General features: G+C 38.2%; 1 protein-coding gene across 4 annotated transcripts in view; it reads left to right on the top strand.

Moving 5' to 3' along the window:
- Positions 1-18,431, top strand: part of NR3C1 (nuclear receptor subfamily 3 group C member 1) — a 74,311-nt gene that overhangs the window by 26,425 nt on the left and 29,455 nt on the right. For all 4 annotated transcript variants that reach the window (XM_069772766.1, XM_069772769.1, XM_069772768.1 and 1 more), the window contains exon 3: positions 17,156-17,319. In XM_069772766.1, coding sequence (XP_069628867.1) covers positions 17,156-17,319 — 164 coding nt within the window. The remainder of the gene's footprint in view (positions 1-17,155; positions 17,320-18,431) is intronic.

Genomic DNA, 18,431 nt, shown 5'->3' with positions numbered 1-18,431 from the left:
GGGTAACAGAGCTGACTATGAACACAGGCAGTCACGCTTGTTTGCAGTGACAATGGTCGGGGAGCGAAATTCTGGATATTAACAAACGGATGCATTTTCTGAGTTTCTTGCAAGGCTTTAGAAAGTCTAAGGAAGAGACCCAACGTTCTGCATCCTGGAAAATAAAAATAGCAGGGATTTTTAGAAGAGTGGAGATTGATTATAGGAGCCACCTTCTTTTCCAGTTACCTCAAATAAATGTCAAGTAAAATGCTTATTTTACACAAGAAGGGTGTGAGGAAGCTCTCCTTTAAACTTGTGTGTGAAAACTTTCTTTTCATATTGTAGTTCAGGACTGAATTTAAAGGATGCTTTTGAAAGCAATAGTCCTTAGTAGAAACTGGTTTTGAGTATTTTGGATGGGTTTTTTCATTATTAATTTTCCATTTTAACACTTCAACACTTTAAAGCATATCCAGTCCATTTCCTTTCTCCTCAATCAAGTTAAGATTACTTAGTGGTTTCTCTGGTCTTTTCAAGGCCTTGGTTTGTGTAAATGACAGTCCCTGTAATGTTTATAAAACTATGTTTTTTGCTTGGTGGCTTTATTAAAAAATGTTGAACAGAAAAAGTAAGTCTGAAAGGAATTAATTCTGTTATTTCTGACTTCACAGTGCTCTCAAGTGACTGTCAGCTGGGGTAAAGAAGCTACTGGTGGTGCAGGAGAGCAGTAAAGATTGGTTTATTCCATGTCTTTAGAGGTTTTAGGGGAAGAAAGCTAAAGATGAGCACACACATTATTGGATGCAGTTAAGGCTGTAATTAGTCCTCTGCCAGGCTCTGCAATATGTAATCTCTGAAGGGCTTCAGGCATCTGAATGCATTATATTCCCATAATACACAGAGCGTGGAAAATACCTGCACGTATATCTAGGGCGTGTGCACGTGTACACAGCCACACGTACATGCCCTCAAGTCTGGTCGTTAACCGCTTGAGGTCCGTTAACAACGTGCTCTGTCGGTCTGAAGCTGGAATTTCTTGCACAGTGTTAGCAGTGAGCTGTGGAATTTGTTTCCTCCTTCATCACAGTCCTTAAAATATTTTAAGTTTTTCTTTTAAAGCTTAAGACCACTGCCAGTGCCATGGTTTGAGGCTCAACTTAATCATGAGATGCTGAAAATTGCTCAAGTGAACATGCTGCTTTACTTTTTTAACCCTTCAGTGCCTACATTTTTCAGCTCAGTACAGAGAGAGATTCTCACAATTATAAGCCCTTAAGCGGAGCTAAAGGAAAAGTGCCAGATGCTGCAAGACTTGTGATTAAAATTGCAAGAATAAGCAATATAGGGAAACACTTATCATTCTCTCCTTGAAAAGGCTGGCCTGCTTATCTCCAGTTCTTGGCCTCACTCGAGCCATCTACAACTAAGATGAAAAACTACAGACCTTTGGCTCTTATTTGTTATTTCTTTATGGATTGTTGCAGTGGAAAAATGGTTTAAGTTGTGACCGTTCCAAGCTTTTTGAAACACCACAGCTTCCAAAATACAAAGTAGCATAAATAATGGAAGTTGGTGGTTTTGTTATTTTAATGTTATCAGTTAGAGACAATTATTGTATTTCTCTCATGGTGCTTGCTTTGGTTTTCTTCTGGAGCTAGGGAGTCCTCAGTCTCGATAGCTTTAGAAGCCACTGGGAAGTGACAATAGGTCAACACCTTGGAGAATCAATTCTTATGTCTTGAACAACAGAATAGGGGTTAACAGGAAAATCTGTATTATAGGTAGGAAAAACTATATATAATGATTATGCATTCAGCATCAGAAATAAGAAAATAAAAAACTTAAGAAAATAATTCCTTCATATCAATTTGAGTATAATGTATATCTAGGCCTTGGTTAATCGCATCTAAATTTAGGTGTGCTGAGGTCTCAAATTTAAGAGCATAATTATCCAAAGTTCCATTTTCTACATTAGGCAGTGGGGGTGAGAAGCAGGTTTGCATTATTCTTTGCTGTTTAGTATTTCTCTGTATTGACTGTGTTCATTGTAGCAGTGCTTCTAAAATTAGTACCTCCTTTGGTTCCTCAAGTTAGGTGAAAGTAATTTGGACTGTAAGTCTGACCCTAAACTTTAACTTTTTAAAATATTATTCTTAGGATGTGTTAGTTCTTAGTTACTTTTATTTTTCATTTTCTGTGGTGGTGGTTTATTTGTTGATACCACTCAGTTATATTTTAAAAATCAGTCATTTGATACACTGAAACATTAAGAGGGTGTCCATTTTGCATGGTTCAGATATTGCTTTAACGCTTAAAATCTGGTTTGTCTCTCTCGGCTAGATCCTGTTATTATATTGTTACGAGTATATTAGATTGAGGAAACTTCCCTAGGCAAGGTGAAAACTAAAAACACTGCCTGTGCAGTGGGATGACTCCATAAAAATGAAAGGCTCCTTTTCTCCTGGGAAGGGCCAGCATAGCAGAGATTCACAACACCTCGTTGTGTAATGACAGTGGAACTGCATGTCCGACCATAAACTTGTGCAAAGTGAATCCCTTTTTAAACATGGGCTTAACCACAGGCTTTAAGAAGAGCTTACTGAAACAAAAGAGTTAAGTGTGCAATCAATGTTCAGTTTGTTCCTATTAGCAAACTTTGTTTGTCAGTTTGACCTTTGTTTAATGTTTCTCAGATGAAACATGTAAGTGACATAACAGAAATGTTGGGCTTGGTCATTACTTCAAAGACTATATAGTCTAACAAATTTTAGTACAAACTGGAAAAAAATGCAAGTCTTTGATCATACAGTTATTTATTTCACCTTAAAAATAGTCCTTCAGTGATTACATGGTATCAGGGGCTATTGAGGATCTGTTTGGGAGAGAGCAGTGCTCTGGAGGAACCAGACTGATCCTGCCTGCCCTCCAGTTTTGGAACCCTGTTTTTGTTGATAAGTCTGGAAGCTTATGTGCTGCTTCAGTCTCAACCTCTGTTAAAAAATAAGCAAAGATGAACCACTTTCCTGTTTTATAAAGATGTTTTGTTATTGCATTAATTTCTCTGAAGCTCCGTGAATCTGAGAAATGTTTTACAAGGGTAAAAAAGCTTTTGTATGAGAGAGAACCTCGTACAACTTTGAAGTTTGCTGAACCATTTGATCGATGTCTCTTGAAGATGCAGTAGCAGTCCAAGTTATTGTTACTGCAATACGAGAAATGCATATTTAAAATCAGAATGTTGTGTTTTAGATAAAAGTGCCATAATGTGCTTTTTATTTGAAAAATCAAGACTTCTGAATGTCAGCATCTCTTCTCTATTAAACACTGTCTGTATGTTTAAGTATCAGTTATGGACTTGACTTAAAAACCAAAGCTAGACTCAACAACTGATGCTGAGGGCAGGAAGAGGTTGCAGGTATTCTCTTGATCATGGCACAAGGGTCTTGATGGATCTCTTTAGTGTATCTAGGAACAGGGCATCAGTATATACTGAAGAGCACTGCCTGCTGCCAGAGTGTCCATCAGAGCAGGAAATGTTTGCGTGTCCATTGACTTTGTCTTAGAAGGTGTGCTCAACTATCTAAAACTGTAACAGTAAATTATTTGTAGTAAAAAGCTTGTTCCTGTGTGTATGATTGTTTGCACTTCTATGGGGTCTGCACTGTGGGAGTTTGCATGCTGGTTTGTTTTGTTTTTGTAGTACTCACTACTGAAAAAGCTGATTGTGAAGCTAGGACTTCTGTAAATGAAAGTTGTATCACAGTGGGGTCTTCTCAATAATGTCTGATTGAAATTAACTTTTTTCCCCCCTTTGCTTTATGTAAATATTTTTAAAAGGTGGATTTGATTGACTGTTCATCTGACAGGTAACAGAAATGTTTGAAAGACTTGGCAGATGAACCTTCATTTTTTTTCCTCCCCTATCCTGTGTCTTTGCCTTTGCCAGATTTTCGTCTCTTGTATGCTCTTTTCAGGTTCTTATAGCACCTTCTGTGCTTTGAACCCCTTCCTAGCTGCAGCTCAAAAAGCAGTATTTTTGTATTGTTTGGTTTCATGAAAAATATGATGAAATACCTGTTTTATCAGTAGCCTTTATAATTATACTTTCATAAGGAGGTAAGGACCTAGTGGCTAATACATAATCTGAATAAAAGCTGAATTAAACACCTGCTTTCTTTAGATGGTGGCGAGTAGAATGATCTCTAGCCTCTTTAAAATCATCATGCAGTGAATTCTGCCTTATACTGTACTTCAGTAGTACACAGCTTTCCATCTTTCCATAAAGAATACTACAACTCTCTTACTGGAACAGACTTTGTAAACTAAATGGCAATGACTTAAAAACTTCTTGCAGATGTGAATGCAATATATAGTGCATTAAGTAAATCTTGAACAATGAGAATAGTTAAAATTTTCTGTTTGAGATATCATGACCTATTCTACTAGCAATTCTGAGTGACCAAATTGTTAGTGGAAGATACTGAAAGATAATGATAGGTAGTGATGGGTTGTAAAAGATTTGTAATGGCCATCAGGACCTTTGTAAGAGTGCATCTAGTTGTAATGAACACTGAAAATCAGGAAAAGAAAACATAGTATCCTGCCAGGAAAGTTTCTAGTACTTTTCTGAAAGAGTGTTGGAGTTCCACTGTTTAAAATTTGAAATAACTGCACAATATGCAGAGCAGTCCTTAAGACACACAAGATGCTCTCAGAGAGAAGAGGTGATGGGGAGATAGGTGTGTACAGACTCTAGGATTATCTGACTAGTCACCTTCATGATAGTTATGTGAGAGAGGTAAACAGCCTGTTAATGAAGTTTACAGATGGAGTTTAAATTGGGAGGGGTTCCCAGTGCTGCTCAGGAAGAGAAAATATACAAAGAGGCAGAGATGAACAATGTGGCCAGGAAACCCTGTGAGGTTCAGCAAGGAAGGAATAGAGCTTCCTTCATCTGACAGGGAGGGGTAGAGGAAGAGGACAGAGGAAAGTTGGTAAAATAATATGAGAAATCCAGGAGAGAGAAAGAAGGCAAGACCTAAAAGTTTTGGAGCAGGGGGAGGGGAGGGAGCAGAACAAGACAAAAAATGCTTGTAAAGTCCAGGAGTATGCAACAAGAGGGATGTGATGAAACATCTTGATAGTCTTGGGTGTGCGACATGGATGCCAAGTGGAAATAAAAGCAGATAATAACCTACTCCATGTGCATGGTATAGCAGAAATTGTATCTGTAATTGCTTAACAGTGTTGACAAAAGTAATTATAGCAGTCTACTAGATAATTCAAGAAAGGTGTCATAAAAGTGTCATGAAAATTACATACAATATCTATACACATCTCACAGGTCTGTGGTACTACTTGTTGCTTGTCCTTATGAAAATATTACACAAGTTTAGATGGCTGATGTTGTGTCAATAAACAAATTTACTACATGGTTGTCTTCCTGTTCGTGTGTGGGGAGGAGTGGTTTCATATATATTCTTTGCATCAAATGTGTCAGAGGCCAGATGAAATGAAATTTTGTTCTTAAGTGTGTTAAAAGTGTTTGTAAGGCTTTGGAGAATACCTTTTAGACAGGTTTGCTTGGTTTTAAGCTATGTCGTGTACACACACAGGTCTGGATATGAAGGATAAAATGCACCAAAACCTACATGTAAAACACAACCGAAAACCTTTTAGTAGCATTCAGAGTGGGAGGTCTTAGCGTTTCCCTTGGGGAACTTCGCAGTGTGCCATCACAGCGTTTTGCCCTTCAGCAACTTTCTGATTTTTAAGTCACCAAGAATTTTGCATTTGCTCCTTATCTTTCCTGCAAGAATTACTGTTCTGTCTCTAATGTGGTAGAAAAGAATCTTTACCCTTTCAAGTGAAGTTACTGCTCATGACTAAGTGGGGAACATAATTCACGTGCATCGTGGGGAGCACCTTACACAATTCTTTATACTAAGTTGGCGCTGAACCTCAATTCTGGCCTTTAGTACTGAGAAGAACATCTTGCAGTCATCCTCCTCTGTGACTAAGATCTCAAAATCATGAGAAGTATTTTTGTCTTCCAGCAAACTACCCAAGATATGATGTTTTTATTGCTTTTTGTTTATTTTTCATGCTCTTGGAAGTTGTTATGAAAGCCAAATTGCCTCCTTGCTAGATTATTGTAACAAAGCCCAGTCTCCCTTCACACTGTATTTCTCTTATTAAAGATAGCTCAAAGTTTTTCCTCTGCTTGTTTCTTTAGCTGCTGATCAGTTTTCTGGAAAGAAGGGAATATAACATTGAATTTCCCTCACAGGGGATCAAAACCTACTGAAAACATACCTGCTATCTGAAATTGGGGTACAGTGGAGTGGAAGAAAATGAGTCAAGTAGACATGTTGAAAATAAGTGGAATCAACCTTCACTAAAAATTTCTGTTAAATGCAATACATCTGTATAACAAGTTCATTTCTGATCACATCCATGTGAAACACACCTATGTTTTAAAAACATAAACGGATAGTATTTATGAGCTTCTCTTACCCCGAATAGAAGTCTACCTTCAGTACTGAAACAGTAACTTTTGGGGTTTAAATTTTTTCATTTTCAGTTTTAGATTGAGTATTGGCTGAAGTGAATTAACAGTATTAACATTGATGATCTAATATTTCAGGAGTGTATTACTGTTATATCTATTAAAAATACAGTACTCATTCACTGATTTATTTATCTTGGAGGGGAAAATGTTTGCTTCTCCTTCCCACCTTTATGTTAATGGGGAGAGGAGGATATCTTGGAACCTCTTCAGTAATTCTGAAGTTAATACTGTATGTTACAGATACTTGGTAATATAACAGAAATTTTTTAAATTGTGAGGTAGGTTTTTGGGTTTTTAGCTATCTCTGCTAAAAGTAGATGTCATTTAAGGAGAGTAGGTGTCTTGCTTAAGAATCTTGTTTAAACTCTGCTTTGGCCCCTTTCTTTTTGGTTCACTGGTGGTTTTTGAGCTTCTGGACTCCTGTTCAAAGTTTAAAGCACAATAACTAGTCAAATGTAAAATAATGTCAATTGAACCAACCTATGACTCAACAGTCAACTAAGTCATCCTGGATCCGCATCAAATGGACTGAGGCCAAAACCTAAAATTGGCACACATCCCCATCCCTCTTCTCCATATATTTCCACTGAAGCAGAGCCCAGAATGCAACACGTTGGTTAATACTCCATAATAAACTGCTCCGCATGTAAATGTATTCTTTCCATTGACAAAAAAGTGTGAAAGCCTCTGCCAAGGGTAAAGACACATTGTGCAAGGCTTCATACAGACTGGCAAGAAGATGGAGGTTGTGCACTGAAGAATTTACCATCTTGACTTTCTTTTAGTATCAGTTCCACTTTTAAACAGAGCTTCCTTGAAGGTCTGCAGGAGGAATTAAGGAAGAAACATTCCTTTTTGCTTCTCTTGCCCTGTTGCCATCTTTCGCTCCTCCTCTTCCTCCTCCTCCTTAGGGTTAAGGTTTTATTTCTACTTTCTTATTTGTGTTTATTGATTTGTATTTCATTTAATTGTTATTTTATTCAGCAAAGCAGAAAATAGTGCTAATAAAAGCACAAACTGGGTTGAATAAGTCTGTGTGTACATATTGATAAAAATCAGTGTCTGAATTACTGTTGAAGGGTTACACTGGCAGCAGAAGAGTCTTGATTTTTTTTTTTTTTTTTTTTTTTTCCAAATAGCAGAAAGGAACTTTCTAATTACCGGTCTAAATTTATTTATAGCCTTATGACTCAATTTGACTATGCAAGTATTATCCTGCAGCTTTTAAAATACTATTCTGTGACTATTGCAGTTTTAGTTTAATCTTTTACTGCATTTCTTACAGTACCATTGATATTTTTCCATGTACATTAGAGTCAGCTTTCCAGATGTCTCTTGCCTTCTTTCCTAGCAACATCATTTTGGCAGCCTGTGACTACAGTCCTGTGATTGACACAAGCATTCATGTTAAGACAACCAGAGCAACATATATAGCTCACGCTAAGGTCATTAATGGAACAAATCCTGTTTATATTTTGAGTTCGGTTCCTCTGGTACCATGTTAATAAGGGTGCTGTAATAAGGAGTAAAATACTTTTCCAGTACATGCAGAATGTATAGGATAAGCCAAAATGCTGTGACTGATCTAAGCTCAGGGTCTGTTCTAATAACAACAGAATATCTCTGTGCAAGAGTTGTGTTGTCTTGTTGAATTTGTTGTGCTAGCAAATGAAATTAGTATGTTAAAGGACCTATGTTAAACTAATAAATTTTTGGTGGGTACACTGGCTCTTGGTTAGTTTGCAAGGTTCAGAAAACTAAGAAACTGCTTCCAAGAAAGTGTGGCACAGGTAAAACATACCTCTGTAGCTGCTGAGATTGGAAACGGTGCTTCTTGCATTCGGAGATTGAGTGGACTAGGAACAATTTCATGTATTGTGCTTAAAATGAAAAAAAAAAAAAATTACAAATTAATTCTGATTCGATTTTTGAGCTTTCTTCTACTGAGCGCATGAGTCTTGCAGCCTTCCTAATTAGGTTCTCTTTTTGTAGAGACACCTGCTTGCACCTTAGTTTGTAAATGCAGAGTGCATATGTATGCATATAAAGCTGGATGTATCGCCAAGATTGAGCTCTTGAAAATCAAGTTTTTAGATGATCCACAACCTGTCTGTAAATATAGGTAGATCAAACGCATACTTTGTTACCCAGCAAAGCTTAAAGAATTAGGATGGCCCAGGATGATTTGATTCCGTATTTTTATGTAAAGTTTTTATTTAAGTATAAAGGTACTGGCTTCTGTCTTACTCTTTTTTTTTTTTTGCTTCCTCTTTATTTAAGGAAGCAAGGATACACAATGAAACTTAAACAAAAAACCCAAACAAAAACAACAAAACAAACCTTTGGAAAAACATGCATAAATTGATTCATCTAGAAATTAAGTCCTACCCTTGAAGGTAAGACTTTTTGGCTGCTTTACTGGAGCACTGTAATAAATGTAAAAGTTTAGAACATATAATTTAATTATCATATTCTGGTCATAAATACTTCAGGGCTGTAGTACATTTGAAATCCCAAGAGCTCTAGCTAAGGTTGCAGCTGCAACATCAATTACCATTTATCCATTCCAAGAAAGCTTTGCCTGTGCCCTTGAAACCTTTACGTTCTGGAGAGTATCCAAAAGGGAAAAAAAAAAAAGTCGCGTCGCTCACTTGCGTTAGTGTTTCTTTCTCACTCCTGTGCGAGCTCTAAAATGGTAGCGGACGCCATTTCGGAGCGGGGAGAAGGGGTGTCTTTGGTGCCAGTGGCTCTGGAGCTGCCGGAGGCTCCTCCGAGCCTGCCCGGCGCTGGCGTGTTAATTAAAGAGAGCGCCGAGTCACCTGCGGTAGGACGCTCGTCCTCAGGTTTTGGAATACATATCATGCAGACTTGGAGAGATGAAAGGGCCCGATGCCCACAGGGAACCTGCGCTATTTAATATGGTGGGTTTACTTCCCTTGTGCTACATCGGGAAACTCTCCAAATTATTATTCTGTTAACATGCTATTTGTATTTGCCTATGCTCTCAGGGTTTATTTTTGTCTAATAGAGTATAATTTATGAGAAATGAAACAACAGCGCTTCGAATGATAGTCCCTGCTGCCTCTGCCTAGCAGTAGAGCGACACAAGCTCCCTGTGAAGCCTGTTCTTAACAACACGTGTTTGTCACTGAAGCTCTACTAAACACTTGTAATTACTATATCTGCTTCTCTGGAGTGGCAGATCATGTCAGCCAGCCCGTGGTGTTGGGGGTGTGCGTGAGCAGTGTTCCCGTGCCGGGGGGTGCGCGTGTCCCTTCTCCGGCAGCTGCGGTCCGCTGCGATGCCCGTGCTGCCGCCGCTCCCGTGAGCTGCCAGGAGAGCGCTCGGTGTGGAGGTGCGGGCTGGGGACGGTCATGGGAGAAGGCAGGAGCTCCTGTACATTCAAAGCTTGTCTGTACTGGGTTTTCTAGTTAAATACTATTTTTTCATATACTTATGGAGAGCAGAGCTTAGGTTTGCAATTCAGGTTCTTCTTAAGACCTCTGGACTGTACAGGGATCAAAACCTCGCCAGCGCCAAGGTTTGACTGGTTCTATACAAAAATACTTACGGGAAAGGTATTCATTCCAATTTATTTTGTTTGCCAACCATAAGTGTATTTTTATACATAAAATCTTTCATAACAGATATATGTAAAGCCTTTTCTTGGTGTGAACTGAAGTCACTTTTTTGTTCTGAACTCAGCCTGGATACTTTGGTCAATGTCCTTGTTATGATGTACCCCAGTTGTTGGAAACATAAGCAAAAATGTTTATGGTATTTGAGGTGACTTTATACACAACAATGAATCCCACAGTCTGCTTTAGCTGTATTAAAGGGACGGTAAAATGTATGTTGCTCTGCAGATGGAGAGGTTAATTATGAGACCTTGGTGCTTTAGGTATGTCTCATATTTTAAATATTTCTGTGAATTAGAATCCCAGTACTCCATTGTAAGTTAGAGATAAAATTTATCCTCATGTAGAGACAATGTCAGGAGGAGGCACGATGGTTACCTGCCCATCTGATTGTAAAATAACATGTTTTTCTGCCATGAGTTTCAGCATCCAGCAATGAAGCAAATTTGGCCACGGCCTTTCTGGGTGACTTATTCCTAATGTTGGTGTTATCTTGGTCTTGTTATAGGCATGTGCACAAAACCAGACCATTAGTTCAAAATCTGGTTTCCTGGTTTATCAAGTAATGATATGGCATTTATCTGGGTACGTGATATAGGAAATGGTATTAATCATCTTGGCTTTCAGAGGGGCTGTAAACCAATAATACTGGTTGCTTTTATTCACAGGCTTTGGTTAAATACTGTAATCTGTAGTAGATTTTCAATTTACTGTGGCATCACTGGGGACATGCTTGTAATCAAGAACTGCGTTTTTACCAAAGCAGTTCAGTTCTCTGTTTTAAGTACGAAACAGGAAAGAACATTTTTATACAGAACCTAGCTATTCTTAAGTTATTTGGAGGGCTTGTTTGTTTGTTTGTTTGTTTTGTGGGTTTGTGGGTGTTTTGTACATTCAGGCAGTCAGCAGGAATGTTTGAGTCAGCACCCCAAGACACCTTTGACTTTGGGTAAATTGCTGTGTGTTTAATGCCCGCTGACAATAGTTGAGCTGTGTGCACCCTCGGCAGTGGCTGGACAAACCAAGGGCTGTGTGTGTATCTGCATAGAGTTTGTAGGCAGCCTGGGAGGAAAACTTTGGTTCTTACCAGCTCGTACCAATTTTCAGTCTCTTTAAACTTCAGCGAATACATTGCAAGAGACAGAAGAGACCATTGTAACCAGTGGTTCAGGTTCTCAGCAAAATGCATTTTTGAAATTATTTTCAATTGGCAAATATACTTTTATTTTAATACTGTAATGAAAAGTATAGTGTCAGTAACGTTTTAAATTTTTTTTCCTGCTTGAACTGAAAACTACTTTCCTGCCTAAGAGGGTATAAAAAATAATTAGTAGTTTCTCTATTTAATGAAGAAATAAGCAAGCAATTCAAAAAATGTAATCAGTTGGTGTATGCAGCTGAGTGTTTACATTGTTCACATGGCTAGAAGATAAGAATGAGGCCCAGATGGCAATGACATTGAAAATAATTTCTTTACTGTTAGTTTGGTGATACTACTTAAGCAGATAAGTAACTCGTTTTTAAGAATGTGTTAGTTCAATACTAAGGTGACTTATGCTGGAGAACCAAGACTTACGGTGTGCAGTATTTTGTGGTCTATATCATGCAGAGTGAATGCAACTCATATTTGTGAAGCAATAGGTTAAAGGTAGGAGCAAAATGAATAGTCTTTTTACTCTGCTTTAAACTTAAATAAAGTCAAATTTTGAGCCATTTCTTCCCACCCTAGACATATTGCATCCATTTCTTTCCCTGGAGTTAGCAGTTGGACATGAATAGCATTTTCCTAGAGGTTTTTAGGAGCCAGTTGCAAGTGTTATGGTTTTGTAATTTATAATAGCACCAGGGAATACCTTAGTTGTCCATATGTCTGAAAAAAACTTGTATTATGCATTCCCCTGACCTTGTCTTTAGGGTAGATTTTTTTTAAAAGGTGAAAATTGCTAAGGTGCCAGCTGCTTCTTTGCCTAGCAGCCCCACAGACTTCCTGAGCTGCTCCTTCCCCTGTTCTGTAGCTTGCAGCCGTTTTCCTTAAATACAGTTAGTTTTTAAACTGTTAACCAAGTTCTCTTCTCATTGCATGTGTGTAACTTGGTATTGGTCCTAATTTAATTCGCATTTTTTAAAAGAATTTACCCTTCAGCATAACTGTGCTAGGGGCTGGGCACAGTTTCAGACAAAATGTGATCAAGGCTGATCATCCTAAGCTTTCATGCATTGGTAAAGAGTTGCAAGTTGTAGACTGTAAATGACTAATACTTCTAGTTGCTGAAAGTATTCATCTCCATTATCTTACTAGAGGTTTTTTCTGTTTAAGAATGTAAGGTGACATGAAGGTTGTATATTTTTTAAATAATATTACAGTGTTAGTATGTTAGGCGAATGGGAGTATGTGCATCCTGTGTTCTATCGGGGAGGTTTTATATTCTTCACAGTAAAGATAGAAGGAAGAGGAAAAAGCAAATTTTTTCTTCAGTAATGAAAGACTATGCTGGAGGAGGGTTTCTTCAGAAGAGCGAATAACTTTCTCTGCCACATCTTTCTGCTCAAATGTTTATAGCTGATTACAGAGCTGTGAGTTTCTGGCCACCCGTATCTGATATCCCGGCCGTAATAGCCTTGCCGGAGGAGCGTGGTGCTGGTGCGAGGAACTCACCCAGCCCCTGTGAGTGTGTCCCTCCACGGGAGGATGACGTGACCCACAGTGGACAGGGACCCCAAGAAAGGAAAATTCACACCGCCATAAACCTTACCACACCTGACTTTATTAAAGTTTGAACCTTGAGCTTGGTTTGAAAGTCTCTGATAAATGATTAACACAGAAATGGCTTTGGTTAAGCAACTTGGATTTCTACGGAACTCGTTACTGTGGCTGCATCTTTTCTTTAAGTCTTTCCATTTTACTCCCATATGTTTCCTTGACTGGAAACAATAAATGTATCTATACAAACAAATAGAATTAGGTTATATATAAATAGTTTCTGAAAGTACATGGGAATGGAGCTCAGTACCCTTAAACAAATAACACCTTGCCTCCCAAAATAAAATTTAATTGAAGTTTTTACAAATTTGGAACCCTTAAAATTTGGAATTTTTTTCCTCTCTCATCTATGCTTCTTGACTTTTATTTAGGTAGTTTATTGGGGTTTTGTTGAGTTTAAAAACATTTCTGCAAATAACTGAAAGGTAACTTTTATTATTATATTATCTCGGAGTGTAATGTCCCTCCCTTACCTCTTCCTTAGGAAGTGGCTGTTTGTCTTTTACTATGTATAACTTTATAGGTAAAAGATTTATATTAAACCTCAAGCCGGTTTGTTGTAGCTCTTGCAGGAGTGCTTATGCACTATAATCCCTCCTGTTCTCCATGTTTCAGGCAAGCAAAATTGTGTTTTACACAACCAGGGGACTGTCAGTGTCTGGCAGCTCTCTACACAGTTAGTAAATATTGGCCTTATCTGATGTAGCCAGGCTTGAAAAGATATGCCAGAAGCCCAGATTAGATTGCTGGCTACTGCTTTATTAATCAATGTAATAATTTATTTTTAGTTTTGTAAGTCATATCATCTGTTTTCTTTCTCATGTTACGTTTTCTATGGTACTGGTACAGAAAATGAGCCCTGTTTAAAAATTAAAGGTGACTGAAAAGTTTCAGTGGAATATGTTTGGCACACCAGAGTTTCTGACGGTTGATGAATGTTTCCTTAAAAATGCTTTTGTTGGAAATTTGTAAGGTATAAAGAGTTTAATTTTTGTATCTAACTTAGCTGTCTTCAAAACTATGCATAGAAAGATGTTTCCATCTTTTTCTAGTTTTAATCATTTTAATGAAATTAAGTTCTCCAGTTATATATTCCTTATTTAAAATCACAGGCTCCTAGCCTGTATTTCAGTGTTTAAACTGAGATCTTTAGTGTAAGAAAAGGAGCTAGCGGGCCTAAAACTTTAGAGGAAATAAGGCAACTTACAGTAACTTTTGACTGGCCAGTGATTACTGTTTTTAATAGCGGGGGTTGGTTTGTTCTTAAGGTAAGTGTTGGTTTTGGTTTTTGTTGTTGTTGTTGGGGTTTTTTTGCATATGACACAGCAAGTGGACAAACAATTTAATTCCTTTTTCCAAATGGATCAGTGAGCTGGGGAAAGCAAACAAACAAAAAAACCCCACCACAACAAACCAAACAACAGAAGAAAGTAATATATGTATTGCATGAAAGGAATCAAAGCTTTGTAGTTAAAATTATTTGTCTAATTAGACAGGAAAGCTGTGAGGGAGTGAAGAACCAGGTATGGGTTCTCAAGCCTGAGGTTGCCCTCTCATCTCTGGATTCCTTCTGAAATCTTAGTGGAGCAGCAGACCTGCCCCAGCGCGAAGATGTGCATGCGGAGTGAAGCTGAGATCTGCTGGGAAAGGCAGGAGCGCCTAAACTGTGATCCATGTTGAAATGTGCTCTGGTTCCAGTCGTGTGGCGGGGAAGGGACTTTTCAGCCAGAGGAGCTGGGCATCACTCAGCTCATAGCACAGCTCCGTTGACTTGAGGTTGTAGCGTGCCTTTCTTCAAAGCATGTGCCAGACCTCAAGCTGTGTGTTAAGAAGGCAGGATTTCTGGAAAGGCTGTTTTGTATTAACCAAATACCACCACACACAGCTTTGTGATAAGAGGCAGAAGTAGATTTGAATCCTAAGCTTCCTTAACCTTGAGGTTTCTTTTCCTGCAAACCCATAGCCATTAGCTTCTATCAGCAGATTTCTTCATTGGAGGCGATGGGGCCATGCAAATGGCTGCTTCTGTCATTACAGTATTCATTCCTAGAGCGTCTCTGCACTGAGGAAGGCAGACGTGCTTTGTAGAAACTAGGATAAGCGTGTACTTAAAGGTGCGTGTCTGTAAGGACATCAAATAAATGTAATGTTGAATTACATTCTGCCATTACTTGGATGTTGAGTGCTGGATTGTGCAACCTCAGTATTTTATTACAGCTTTCTGCTCTTTAAAAGAAGACGAATTAATTAGGAAACATAGAAAAGCCATCATATGGATCATAAACAGGATTACAATCTATCGGTGACTGCCACTTTAGTTGACAGACTAGCTAATGATGGTTGTCAGCCTCTTTGTAGAGTAATAGAGTAGAAGTGTTGCAGCATTTCACAAATATTTTCTGAATGCAAAGGAGTGATGTGATGGATTTGAGTTCTTTTCCAAGTTCTGGAAGGCATTCTTTCCTGGATGGGCTTTCTTCTTCCCTTTTTCCTCAAAGTTGACTCATTCTACTTCATTCCCATTGCCAGCTTTTCTTACTGAAACCTTCACCCTTGTTCTGGTCTTATTCTTCTCTCCTTTTTCCCACAGCTATCACAGCATGTTTGAGCTGTTGCTATGATCTTGTCTGTTTTTCACTCTTCTGCTCAGCCCTCTCTGCTCTAGCTTAGATACAGCTCACCTTCTCCCCTAGCTCATAACAGACTGTTTTTTTAGCGGGGGTCTACATGTACCTTACATCTTTGCATGCCTGTACTGTCTCATGGTTTTTTTTCCCCTAACACAAGTAATTCTCACTCTTCTCTGGCCCCTGGTTCCGTAGTGGAGGCATGGACTTCATTGACACGTTTATTCTGGTTTGACTTTATCCGTCTGTATTCGAGTGGTAGGATTCCCACTCCTTGTCTGCTTTTATTATCAAATTCCCTCTCGATAAGAGCAAACACAACAGCAAAAGTCCTTTGAATCGCTGGACAGGCCATTTCTCAATTGCTCTCTGGGGATGGGACATATGGAGGGGACCTGTTCAAAAGTAAAGCCTCCCAGGTGTTGGAGTGTTTTAATTTGGGCTGGAATTTTAAGGTTTTTGTGAATGAGAACTATGTGTTGGGTTTTTTTTTTTTCAAATGTGTGACCAAATATGGTCAGACTTTCTTGAGGAGAGGAAAAGGAATTTTCCATGCAAAAGCCAGCCCACATACGAATGTTGAGCCCACACCAGGGAACGTGGAGGTTCTGGAGAGTTTCTGAGTAAAGGCACCAAAGTCTTTAAAAAAGCGTTATTTTCTAGCTTCATCTGGAAAGTGGCTGGAAGCCTGTTGGACAAAATTTTCTGTGAAAATCACTTTAAGTTAAGCATACGGTATAGAAATGGCATTTTAAAAGTTTAAAACTTTGTGAAAACTCAACAAAATGGGCCTTGTAACAGGAGGTGTCAAGGCAGCCTTTAACAGGTAATGCATGAGGTTTTTGGCTATATTGTTTACACATGCTGAGTAAGATTAGCCTCTGAACTTTCGCACAACCACTGTTGGTTCAGCCCTTATGATTAGAAGCAGCTCGAACATGATTACAATAGATTGTCTGTTGTTCTAACGATGATTTTGTTGTTGTTAACTAACTAACCCTTCATTTGTAGATGGCCTCTATGTTTATACAGAAAAACCAGATCCTGAAATTAGGAATATATATTCTTTTTCTAAAATGCTGGGGTGAAATGATCATTTATTGCTGTGAATATATATCAATAGATGGCTTAATTTGCACAGCTTCTTGCATAATAGTATCCCAGTTGACAACTCTGTGATGAGACTGGAAATGAAGCTCTTGTAGGACTCAATGCAGACTGCAGGGAATGTGACAATAATGAAAACAATATGGAGTAAGAGCGTGTTTGAAGAGTCAAATTTTAAAAGCTAGGATAATTGTGAAAGAAACTTGGCTTCAGAAATGCATAAGGGAAGTAATCTTGACCTAGTCAAATAGGCTGTGAAAAATCCATACAGAATTACTTACGTTTTACAAAATTCATTGTTTAACTGTTTCAGAGTCTAGTGAACTTCGTGTGCAGAACTGTAATATTTAAGGATAAGAGCAATCATTTCTTGCAGTTACTGATATTATGGTTGCCCATATCCCACAGATCTTAATTAAAAGTATTTTTACTCCCCCTTTTTTTTTTTTTTTTTTTTTTTTTTTTGTAGCCCTGGAATGAGATCAGATGTAAGCTCTTCTCCATCCACAACCTCAGCAACTACGGGACCACCTCCCAAGCTTTGTCTTGTTTGCTCTGATGAGGCCTCTGGGTGTCATTATGGTGTTCTTACTTGTGGCAGCTGCAAAGTGTTCTTTAAAAGAGCTGTGGAAGGTAAGACATGTTTTGATGAATTTGCTGTTTAAAAATGTAAAATCCACGTACATATCATCCACATTCAAAAGCAGTCTATTCGTAATGGAATCCATGTTTTTGCTAGAATCCTACTGGAAAATCCCATCCATTATATGACTGATCTTTTCATAGTAAATAACATTGATAATGGTGTATTATCCGAACCATAGATTCCATTTACATTTATAAAATGCTCCCATTCACTCACAGTGTAAAAGGATGTATTGTTGTCTTGGGTTTTTGTTTCTTTTGTTTTCTTTCACTGTTGTTTTTGTTTATTTGTCCTATTTACATACAGATATTTGTGTGCATTAGTTTTGTAAAGTTTGTGATTTTTTTAAGTTCAATGTTAGCTGTTTTGTGTGTAAAACTGTATGTGAAACTTGATAAAACTGTTGTATGTGAGGTTATGATAGTATTACAATTTTTCCTATAAGCAATATTGGTTAAATTACATATGCGTCCATGTGTATTATTTGCAGGGTAGGTAACAGAAACATGTGTGTGGTTTTGGATCATCAAGATTTCTCTCTAATCACAGGAAGAAAATAATTCTGGAAAACAGATTATGGAAAACTAAATGTGAATCTGTAGTGCGTATGGCTGAATAAGTAATCTGTGATTTTTGGGCTGCATAAGTAGCCATTTTGTAAATAACTAGGTTGTACCTCAATATCTGGCTCTTTGCTGCAGTCTCAGAGAGATGCAGAAAAGTTAGAGTATATTCTCAGTGTCTCTGAGAGGATAGCGATTCCTCTATTCTGAAATTATGTCATTCTTAGTTACAACCTCAGGGTTTCCTGTCTCGTGCCTTCTTAATGCAGCTATTTACTGAGTTTTTTGAAGTGAATCAGACTATCATTTTTTGCTAACGTTTTTGCAAGTTGGGTTTCACTGGAGAAGAGGGAAGGCTGTTTTGACAAAGATAATTCAGTCCTTCAGAAGAAGCACTTTCTCCCAATTCCCAGCTTACTGGATGCAACAGGGAGCTCCGTGGAAATGCAGAGCCTCTCAGAGGGATCAGAAAAGTCAAGTTCATATCACAGTTTTTGTAGTCACAAGGGGAACGGTTGTCAGTTCTGTGGGAAGCT

This window comes from Haliaeetus albicilla, chromosome 27 (genome assembly GCF_947461875.1).
Source record: "Haliaeetus albicilla chromosome 27, bHalAlb1.1, whole genome shotgun sequence".
Classification (NCBI taxonomy): Eukaryota; Metazoa; Chordata; class Aves; order Accipitriformes; family Accipitridae; genus Haliaeetus; species Haliaeetus albicilla.
This window is presented reverse-complemented; position numbering and strand designations above follow the sequence as displayed.